Source organism: Engystomops pustulosus, chromosome 6 (genome assembly GCF_040894005.1).
Source record: "Engystomops pustulosus chromosome 6, aEngPut4.maternal, whole genome shotgun sequence".
NCBI lineage: Eukaryota > Metazoa > Chordata > Amphibia > Anura > Leptodactylidae > Engystomops > Engystomops pustulosus.
The window spans coordinates 6,145,918-6,157,403 of record NC_092416.1 but is presented as its reverse complement, the minus strand read 5'-3'; the positions used below and the strand labels follow the sequence as shown (position 1 = coordinate 6,157,403).

The 11,486-nt window shown below is 46.2% G+C and overlaps 1 protein-coding gene across 1 annotated transcript; it reads left to right on the top strand.

Moving 5' to 3' along the window:
• Positions 1–1,103: 1,103 nt before the first annotated feature.
• Positions 1,104–10,472, top strand: LOC140065301 (phospholipase A2 inhibitor and Ly6/PLAUR domain-containing protein-like). The gene is made up of 5 exons (XM_072112896.1): positions 1,104–1,197; positions 5,379–5,495; positions 6,218–6,367; positions 6,454–6,597; positions 9,173–10,472. Exons 1-5 carry the CDS (start codon positions 1,104–1,106, stop codon positions 9,373–9,375), a joined length of 708 nt encoding a protein of 235 aa, XP_071968997.1. The 3' UTR covers positions 9,376–10,472.
• The last annotated feature ends 1,014 nt before the right edge of the window (positions 10,473–11,486 follow it).

Below are 11,486 nucleotides of genomic sequence, written 5' to 3'. Positions count from 1 at the left end.
TCTCTACACATCACACTTATGTCCTAGTACAAGGGGTGTAATACAGAGTTAAAGAATGCAGTCTGTACATCTCCTGTCACCTCAACACCTTCAAGTGCAGGTCGTAGAGCAGGTCTTAGTGCAAGTCATAGTGCAGGTCATAGTGCAGGTCATAGTGCAGGTCATTACATTTTTTAATAATGTTCAATTGTAACCAATTCTCTGCTGTGAAATGTCCAAAATACAGGAAAACAGGACGCCTCACTTTCCGTTAAATCGGTGAGACGGCGACTCCTGTACGTAAAGATTTATTCTATGTCAAGTGGCCGGGGGTGATGAGTGATGAGGGGGGTTCGCGAATTTGTGAACAAGTTTGTTTCGGGTCCCGAACATGGTTGATCTTGACCCTGAATCTGAACCTCATTGATATCATTGGGAACTTGAATTTAAACACCCAAAGTGGCAAGGGGAGGGGGATGTGGGGGTAAGAGTGTCCATTAAAAAAATAACAACATTAAAAAAAAAAGATATAATACTCCGGGGGGGGGGGGGGGCTGAGCCAAACACAACCCAGAACCTCTAATGATGTGATTGGGTCCACTCAGCACTAACTGTGGCCCTTCTTCATCTAGGGGATCGGGGCACAGGACCCCCAGACCCTCCTGCCCCCTCCCTATTACTCTGTAACAATCCAGCAGTGAGATATTGATACAACATTTACTGGATGTTACAGATTTGCTAAGTTTAGGAGGAGTGTAAGAGGTCCCTACACAGCCTTGTGCCCTCTGACCCCTGTCACCAGGATGAAGCATCTAGGGGGGATCTGAAACGTGTTTTTACAGCCTGTTACACAGTATTTTACGGAAACCTTTTATCAATAGATCTTTTTGCGCTTGTTGGTGGAAATCTTTTCGTCAATTCGGGATCTGGACGATCCCAGCTGCGGCAGCACCTCTAATCCTGCTGGCAGTGAATGGGTTAATGTGAGCGCCAGTGACAGTCAGACCTGGAGAATGTGACACCCTGTCAGACACCTGCTGTCTACACACCTTAAAAAACCTGCTCTCCCCTCATTTACCTCATTCCTGACGTAACCCACTCCCCAGGTGTATAATACACAGGTAATGCTGCACCTCACATACACAGAGAGCACTGCCCCCCGCACCATGAGAGCGACACTCACCGCCGCGCTAATCCTGGCCGCCTGCATCACCGCAGGTAAGAGACGCACAACACCGAAGCCTCTTATTCTCTGATTGTCTCTGGGAACTGTAAGAGAAGTCATCTGTGTATTAGAGGGAATCCACTGGTCAGACCTAGCGAGAGATAGAAGATAGATGTGTAGGTAGAAAGAGAGATAGATATGAGACCGATAGATTCATCCTTCTCTCCCGCACCCCAGCATGAGAATAACACTCACAGCAGCACCCAGGTGTGTGGCTAGCTGCACTCATTGATCTCCTCAGCAGTGGCTTCTCCTGGAGGGGAGTGCTGATCTTCTGTTGCCCCCTGTAATTCTGGCCGGTATCCTACTCAGACACTGCGACACGGGGACACTTCTCTGTACTGTCTCTCCCCCTCACCTTGCTCTTCTATCCTGCTACACGGGGACACTTCTCTGTACTGTCTCTGCCCCTCTCCCTGCTTTGCGATCCTGCTACATGGGGACACTTCTCTGTACTGTCATACCCCCTCTCCCTGCTCATCTATCCAGCTGTGTGGGGACAATTCTCTGTACTGTCTCTCCCGCTCTTCCTGCTCTTTAATCCTGTTACACATGAACACTTTTCTGTAGTGTCTCCCTCACACACCTCTATTATATTTTATGACATTGGAACACTTCTCTGTACTGTCTGTCCCTCTTTCCCTGCTATTCTATCCTACTACAGAGGAGCACTTCTCTGTACTGTCTCACCCTCTCTCCCTACTCCTCTATATTGCTAAAGTGGGACACTTCTCTCTACTGTCTATCCCCCTCTTCCTATTATTTTACCCTCTAACATGGGACACTTCGCTGTACTGTCTCTCCTGCTCTCCCTGCTCTTTTATCTAGCTACACAGGAACACTTCTCTGTAGTGTCTCCTAAACATAATTCTCTTTTATCCTACTACATGGGAACACTTCTCTGTACTGTCTTGCCCCATCTCCCTGCTCTTCTATACTGTTACTTGGGGACACTTCTCAGTAGTGTCTCCCACACACTTCTTTTCTATCCTACAACATGTGAACACTTCTCTGTACTGTGTGTCCCCCTCACCTTTTCTCTCCCCCTTTCCCTGCTTTTCTACATTGCTAAACAGGAACACTTCTCTGTACTGTCTCTCCCACTATCCCTGCTTTATATTGATACATGGGGTCACTTCTCTGTACTCTTTCTACCCTTCTAGCTCCTCTTCTATCCTGTTACATGGGGAACTTTGCTGTACTGTCTCTCCCTCTCACCCTGTTCTTCTATCCTGCTATAAGGGAACACTTTTTTGTACTGTCTCCCCCCCTCTCCCTGATTATCTATCCTGCTACATGGGGATACTTCTCTGTACTGTCTCTCCTGCTTTTACTGCTATTTTATCCTACTACACAGAACACTTCTCTTTACTGTCTCTCCTGCTTTTACTGCTTTTTTATCCTACTACACAGGAACTCTTCTATGTACTATCACCTTCCGTTCCCTACTTTTCTATCCTGCTACATGGGGACACTTCTTTGTGCTGTGTATTCCCTTCATCCTGCTTTTCTATCCTGCCACAAGGGGACATTCTCTGTACAGTCTCTCCCCATCTCCCCTGCTCCCCCCATCTCCATGCTCTTTTATTCCGCTATATGGGGACACTTTTCTGTACTGTTTCTCCTCCTCTTCCTGCTCTTCTATCCTGCAACATGGAACACTTCTCTGTTCTGTCTCTCCCACTCTCCCTGCTCTTCTATCCTACTACACTGAAACACTTCTCTATACCGTCTCTCCCCCATTCCCTGTTCTTCTATCATGCTACTTGGGGACACTTTTCTGTACTGTCTCTCCACCTCTACCTGCTCTTCTATCCTGCTACATGGGACAGTTCTCTGTACTGTTACTCACCCTCTCCCTTTTTTCATCCTGTTACATGGGGCACTTCTCTGTACTGTCTCTCCCCCTTTCCCTGCTCTTGTATTCTGCTACAAGGGGACACTTGTCTATACTGTCTCTTCCCCTCTCCCTACTTTTCTATCCTGCTACTTGAGTACACTTCTCTGTATTGTCTCTCCCCAGTTCCCCTACTCTACTATACTGCTACACAGGTACACCTCTCTATGCTTTCTCTAACCCTCTCCCTGCTCTTCTATCTTGTTACATGGGGGACACTAATCTGTACTGTCTCTACCCCTCATCCTGCTAGATGGGGACACTTCTCCATACCGTCCCTCTTCCTACTCTTCTATCCTACAACATGGGGACACTTCTCTGTACTGTCTCTCCCCCTCTCCCTGCTCTTCTATCCTACAACATGGGAACACTTCTCTGTACTGTCTCTCCCCCTCTCCCTGCTCTTCTATCCTGCAACACACAACACTTATCTGTACAAGGGATACACTTCTCTGCTGCTGTACTATACAGGGGATACACTGCTCCGCACAAGACCTCAGTGTTTGCTTCTCAGTCTATGCTACCTTCAGGCTGGAGAAGTTTTTGCCTAAATTGAGGCTAAATTAAAAAGTCAAGAATGAGGAATAATTATTGGCTCAGTAAAACAACTGAATTGGTAGGATAAATGAGGAAAACATGGTTATTTTGGATTCAAAGCAAGTTTGGTTTTTAGGCATAAAACTGGTGTAAAACACTGTGACAAAATGAAAAGAGGTAAAAAAAAAAGCAGAAAAGCAAGTTATACTTCTGGTCTCATGAGAATGAGGGACAGATTTTTGTTGTTGTTGTTGTTTTTGTGCCTTTTCATCCCACTGTATATGCCTATACTGTAGAATACGTCACCTCGGGACCCTCCCATCTACCCTTAATGCAGGGGAAAGAGTTACATCAGCAGCAGCGAGCTATTGGATGGGGTGCTCCACCAGTGATGTTACTGTCCAAATATCACCAAAGATAGGCAGTGACATCACCGGGTCCTCCCTTCTTCCGAGCAATGTTTGCGCTCGGCAGGTCTGTGAGGAGAGATGCAACATGCTATATCTGTTTCCCATAGCACATACGTCGCTTAGGCGGAGGCTGCTGGATGAAAAGACGTAACAACTATGCCTCCATCTGCAATTATTTGTCAATATATACACTTTCCCAATGTATATGCTTAGTGTACACAAAAAACATGATGTGAACCCACCCAGTACAGGGGAGTGTCCTTGTGTAGTATGATAGAAGAGCAGGGAGAGGGTAGAGACAGTACAGAGAAGTGTCCTGTGTAGCAGAATAGAAGAGCAGGGAGAGGAGGAGAGACAGTACAGAGAAGTGTCCCCGTGTAGCAGGATAGAAAAGCAGAGAGAGGGGGAGAAATTGTACAAAGAAGTGTCCTCGTGTAGAAGGATAGAAGAGCAGGGAGAGGGGGAGAGATTGTACAGCAGGAAAAAAGAGCATGGAGGGGAGAGACCATACAGAGAAGAGTTTTCATGGAGCAGAATATAAGAGCAGGGAAAAGACAGTACAGAGAAGTGTCCCCGTGTAGCAGTACATAAGAGAAGAGAGAGGGGGAGAAAGAGTACAGAGAAGTGTTTCCATTTGCAGGATAGACGAGCAGGGAGGGGAAAAGACAGTACAGAGAAGTGTCCCTGTGTAGCAAGATAGAAGAGCAGGGAGAGGGGAGACAGTACAGAGAAGTGTCCCTGTGTAGCAAGATAGAGGAGCAGGGAGAGGGGGAGAGACAGTACAGAGAAGTGTCCTGTGTAGCAGGATAGAAGAGCAGGGAGAGGGGAGACAGTACAGAGAAGTATCCCTGTGTAGCAGGATAGAAGAGCAGGGAGAGGCCTAAAGTAAAGTGCAGTTGCAAAATCACTTATTAATCAAGTGATTAATAAGAGGCTTGAACTCAACCCATCACAGATGGTTGTAACGTGTGATAATTCAGATGCAATAATGCACCTTATTAAGCTTTCTTAAAAACTAAAGTAGAGTGCCTCAACTGTGATACATTTGGCCATAAGATATTTATTACATTGTAATGTGGTAGGTACATTAAGACCTTCTAGATTATCGCCGACAGACATTGTAATGCAGTGTCACAGGCCCATACCACTATTCTCTGGAGATAGGTGTCTATAAGGTGCACACACACAGGTTGTAATTTCAGCCCATTATAGGGGCATGTGTTATACAAGTGGAGCTTTAGGGGTATTTCTGCCCATTTTGGGGGAGTCTGGTGGAAATATTCTACATGTATATATTTAGTACAGATTGATACCTGTTCTTTTATTCTAGGCCACTCCTTGAAGTGTATACAGTGCACCGGCTTCAGTCCCACACCTTGTACCGGGAGCTTACAAGACTGCACCTCCCAGAGTGATGTCTGCGGGACCACCGTCATCCGCACCCGAGGTAAATATTTCTTCTGTACAATATGGATTGGAGCTTCGCACTGGAGACGTCTCCTCACACTGCTGTGCTCTGTGCTCTCTGTAGCCAGTGATCAGTACTAAACACACACAAAAAGTCGCGAGTGCCGCTCGCCATTGTTTTGTCTCCCCTTGTTGGCAGAAAACTATTCCAAGTGTATACATTTCATGACAGTTTACAATACAAGCACAAGGAAAAAATGGATGAACGCGGCACTTCCCAGAAAGCGTCTTCCTTTTATTGGGCAATGTTTGAAAGCTTGTTTGGTAGGTACAAGTCATGGAGCCTACGCGTTTCAAGCAAATGCATAGGCTCCATGACTTGTACCTACCAAATATGCTTTTAGAATAAAGTCTTATTGGAACTGCAACGCTCATCCTTTTTTTTCCTAGTGTTCAGCATTGTTACAGGAGAGATGTGTAGTCAGGCCTTCATGTATGTTGGTAGTAGCAGCAGGACTGTGAAATCTGGATTTCTATTCAAGGACCTGTGTTCTACATATTCAATGGGGCATATCCTCAGACTGCTGTGTTCTGTGCTCTCTGCAGCCAGTGTTATGTATTGTCCATGGATAGATGTGTAATCAGACCTCACACTGCTGTGCTCTGTGCTCTCTACAGCCGGTGTCTAGTATTGTTCACGGAGAGATGTGTAATCAGACCTTGTCTATGGTGTTAGTAGCAGCAGGACTTCTTCTTTCCCAGGATACCGCTGGACGAGCTTCTACTACATTCGCTCCTGTGTGAATATGGCTGAGTGTTCCAATAACGCGAGTATCAGTGGTTTGCACACCACAACTGCATCACAAACAACCTGCTGCTTCTCCGACAACTGCACCACGTCCATCCCCAGCGGTAAGAGGTAGTCAGGTTCTGTGTATGTTCCTATACTGCTGCATCATATAAGCACAGTATATATTTATATGTCTTACTACCTACAGTGCCAGTGGAAAATTACACCCTGAATGGGTTAACGTGTCCGTCTTATGTTGTCACAACCATGGAGCCCTGTGATGTCAAGAACGCGTCATCCTGCACCGGGGATCAGACGCGATGTGTGCGCTATTCTGCTGCTACGCGAATAGGTGAGCGCCACATTGTGTGTTCTACATCAATCAGCAATAGTAGCAAATAATAGAAAAAAGTAAACGTTTGCGCCAATTTTCTCTCTGACTTTGCACTGTTAAGAACATGGAAACTGCTTGTACATGTATTTATAAAGTGTCTGCGCCAGTTTTGTGTTGCGGCTGCTCTGTGTCCGACAAGACAGAAAAAATGTGCAACAAAGGGGGCGTCCAGGTGCAGAATCGGACCCACGCCACAATTCTACAGCATGAACAAAGTGCATGAGAAAATAATGGTGCATTCTGCCAGAGCAGTGCAGGGGGCGCCAGATTTATGAACATTGTGGGGCACATTTGTCGGACAGTTCACTAAAAGTTTATAAAGTTTGTGCGCCAGAAATCATGAATGTGTCGCTTCCCCTCTCAGGTTTGACAGAATTCACCATCTTTTTTGTGGTGCATCTTTAACAGCTGTTTTAGCCATGAAGAACGTGCACTCTTCGACAAAAGTGCAGCGTGACCCTTAGTAAATGAGCCCCGGTGTGACACATTTCATCGCCGTAGTGTGTCTGATAGCAGTCTGATACATTGGACCAGCCAGGATGGGGCGGGCTTTATAAACCTGTACTCCCCTCCTCCGTCACTCCCAGTGTCCTGCACCATCTCCTGTCCCTCCCTTCTCCTGCTACAGCACTGGTACAGGGGATGGAACGGTTGGGGGTGCCAGGCGAACTGGAAGTTGTCAGAGTAAAGCCCGCCTCCTACAGACCGCGGCGCAGGGCACCAGGAGTGAGGGTGGAGGGGAGTACAGGTTTACTTTTTTTAAGAAACCCTCCCAAGCCCGGCTGGTAATTTTTTTATAACAGTCGGACAACCCCTGAGTGTCATCTGTAACTGAATGAAACAAAAGAAAACAAAACAGAAAGAGAAAGAAAGAGCAAGGAGAAGGAAAGGAAAGAGGTGTAAAGGGAGGAGAGGAGAAGGCAGGAGGGATGAGAGGGGAGACACATGGGGCAGGGAGACAATCACAAAGAAATGAGTGTGCAACATCCCTCACCGGGGCCTAGCCTTTTCTTGTGGCCTGGAGGCAGCCAGGGCCCAGAATACCGGAGTGGCTGGCGGTTGCGGCCTAAGCACGCTAGTGTCACGGTCCTTGGTATGGGGACCGGAGGGCTGTCCTACAGCCTGGCAGCTCTCCAGCAGGTGGTGTGTGCAAGAAATATAGAGGAAGAGGCTGCTATAGCGGATCTCCCTGGGGCAACCCCTGAGTGTCTGTAGTATGTGTCCCTGGGTGATGTATGGGGCGCCCTTGATGGTGATACAGCTGTAGCAGGGACCAGACGGAGGCAATGTTGTGCATAAAAGTAACTTACAGTTCTTTATTTGAACCAACAGCAGCAACAAGCCAAACAATTCTGTACAAGTGCAGGTTACTGGAGTGATCTTGGAGAGGGAACTTCAGGAGTTGTGTCACCAGCCTGGATGCAGGGGCAGGCTGGGATGTAGCTGTGTCCAATGCTGGAAGCTGCAGCTTTAGTCCTGTTTGTCCTGTGTCACTTTGTGTGTATTTGCTGAGGCCTAGGAGACCTGTGGGCAGAGCATGTGCTCTGAGGTCTCTCTGGTAAGAGCTGGATTCCAAGAGAGAGGTCTGCTCACTAGAAGAGCTGGGCCTGAAGAGCTAACTCCTCCCCTGACTAAGGGTTTAGTTAATCCCTGGTCAGGTGGTCTCACTATCCAATCACTCTCCAGTTACAAAGGTGGAACATTATTTGATGATAACATAAAACAATATTAACCCTTGCCTTACCAGACAGTATCTACCACTGCACAATTACCTCTGTACATGTATAGTGTCCTGCAGAGGAGCTGATCAGACTCTCTACTAGGGGAACACACATATTAGGGGCTTATTCGCAACAACTCCTCTGCCTTGCATTGGCAGGGGTGTTGCAAGGGGAAGGAAAGGAGGAGCCAGAAAACATAAGTGGGAGGGGAGGCAAAGAAAAGTATCGAAGGGAAGGAGAGGAAAAGAGGAAGAGAAAAGAGAAATGGGAAAACAAGGGGCAGGATGGGGCAAATATAAAGGAGGAGGTACAAGGGAAGAAATGGAGGTAAAGAATAGAAAGGTGGGATGAGCGAACCTGAACCGCTAAACCCCTTCCAGGAATGGGGAAGAAGGGAAGAGAGAGGAGAATTTAAGAAATTAGCGGAGAGGAGGGGTGATAAAAGGAGAGAAAGGGCAAAGAGAAAAGGAAGATGAAAATAATCTAAAGAAGGAGCAAGAGGATGGAAAGGACAAGACAAGGGGGATGAGAGGAGAGGAAGAGAAAAAAGGAAAGGACAGAAGAGGTGAAAAAAGAAGGATAGAAGGGATGGGAGAGGGTAAAAGCTGAAGGAAAAAATGGGAGTGGGAAGGTAGGGGGGGAGGAGGAAGAGGAGGCCACTGCAGTTTCTCACTGTATAATATAGGAAGGGAGAGGAGTCTGGGGAGATTTATACTTGACATTGTTCTCTTCTGTGTAAATTAATCAGAACCTTGAGATCAAATGATGTAAAAGCTCCAGAAAAAGTAATATTTTTGTAACATTTTCTGCAGGTTCCACCACATCCAGCCTTTACTTCGGGGGGTGCGCCACAGAGAGCACTTGCGCTGTGCAGAGCAGTTCTATCTATGGAAATGGCATCAGTCTGGAGATTAAGAGGAAGTGCTACAACAGCGGGGACAGCCTCTACACTGGGGCATTGTCCAATATGTTACCCCTCATTATAGGGATGTTGGGATATGTTCTCTCAATGTGAAGGACACAAGTGGATGATCCCAAAACACAGAAGAAGTCGAGATCCTCTTCTCCTACTGTAATCATCATGAAGTTTAGATGGGCCATTCGAAGTACGGTGGCTCTCTGGCCTTCTCCATACAGAGGATGTAACCTGGAGGTCAATCAATGGCTACCAAGGTCATGGATGATGGTCTCACCCAACAAGAAGATGGAGACATTACTTTAGAGATTACTTTAGAATGTTTTGAATTACAAGTATAAATATCAATGACAATTCTTCTTTGACCGAGGAAAATTTAAGGATCTCTGGGGGTTTTAAATCATGGACAATAGTCTTTTCTGACTTCTCTAAGTCCCACTTCTTTTTGCAGCTCATACAATTTTATTGATCAGCAGAGGAAAACAAGGATTATTTGTACTGTGTCTGCAGAAAGGACTCATGAACATTGAGAGACATTTATCTTACTAAGGAGTAGCTGGTGCATGTTCATAGCTATAGGATTACAATGTGAACATGGGGAAAAAATCAGACTTGTTTAATATAAAACCAGACGACCTGACCTGTAGAATGGGGGGTGCTGTCTGGAAAGTTGTTTACATCTTTAGAAACTTTCTGCGTCATTTCCATAGAATAGTATGTACGTCTGTAGGAGATTATTTTGTCATTGTTTGTGCTGTATATCAAAGGAACAGTCACAGTCTCCAGTGTCCTAAAATTAAGGAACAAAGTTTGGAAGAGGATAGTCTTACAGACTGCCTGATTGACCAGAAGAAGAAGCTGAGACAGAATACTCTGACATAAACCCTATATTGAGGGATTATCCACAGCGTCTGATACTTATTACATTACTGTAAACAGTGACAATAACATGAAGTAAACAAAAAGCCCAATAGGAGGGTGGAAGCTGCTTTTTCCGGGAACGCTACACAATGTCCTCTCCTGTATGGTCCACTGGGTGTAGGTCATGGTTATATCTGCGTTGTTACATAGACTGTGGTCAGCACAACCACGATGGAATACAGTCCTTGACTGAGGTCCTATAGACAAAAAATCATGATGAAAATTATAATAAAAATATACATTTTATTCACCTAAGTTTTTCCACAAGCCACAGATTCAGGAGTGTAAATAGAGCTGATATGGGTGCGGCCAGTACACCCAGGATACGGGTCCTATGTTGCCTCCGTATTGTTCTCTTACCCACTTTTTTGCACTGCACGACTTCCAAATGAAAAAGAAAACCTAAACTAATCAGAAATGTTCAAGCTGTGCCTTGTAATTGGTGTTATCTCCTGGAGGCTGATGGTAGGTGGTGACCTATGAGTGTAACATTGGGGCACATTTACTTACCCGGTCCTGTCGCGATCCCTGCTGTGCGTTGTCCGACGAGGATTCGGGTCTGCTGCGATTCACTTACATTGTGCGTCCAATTTCCTTCATGTGTTACTTCCCCCGCTGAGGTCCGCCGGAGTTCACCTTCTTGTTCCCAGTGCATGTGAGTGCTTGATCTTGCGGCACAATTCCCCCCCCCATTTCTGTTGCATGCAAGCCAATGCGCCACAATCCAATCGCGTGCACCAAAAACCTGGAGCAATTCGGCGCAAAAAGGAAATATTCGGGAAACCCTACAGAATCGTGGTCCGCGGACCCTTAGTAAATGTGCCCCATTGAGTCACTGTACCCTCCTAGGATGGACAGGCATGCACTTTTCTATCTTCTCCTAGTTTGTATGCCAGGCGCTCCCGATATTGCTTAAAGAGTCTTTGTTCTTGCCAATTTTATAAAAAAAGTGTTTACGTTCCCAGTGTTACTCTATCAGAGTTCAGCCAGCCTAGACCGCAGTCTCTTCCAGAATCTTCTCTCCCCGATTCTGTGGTACATCGTGCCCTCATCTTTAGACCCACCAAGGTTTGTGGGATACCCTGATCTATGTGATGACCTTATTACAGCAAAATCTAGATTTAAGTTTTGTGTGAATACAGATGGGGAATAGCCGGATAGATGGTGGAGCAGCTCCACATCCCACTGTCTGTTACCTCCTGCCATGTTTCCTGGAATCTGTCATAATTCTTCTCCTTAAAGACAACCTGTTCTCCCATGACCTGCATGTCCATCTTCTGATGGATCCT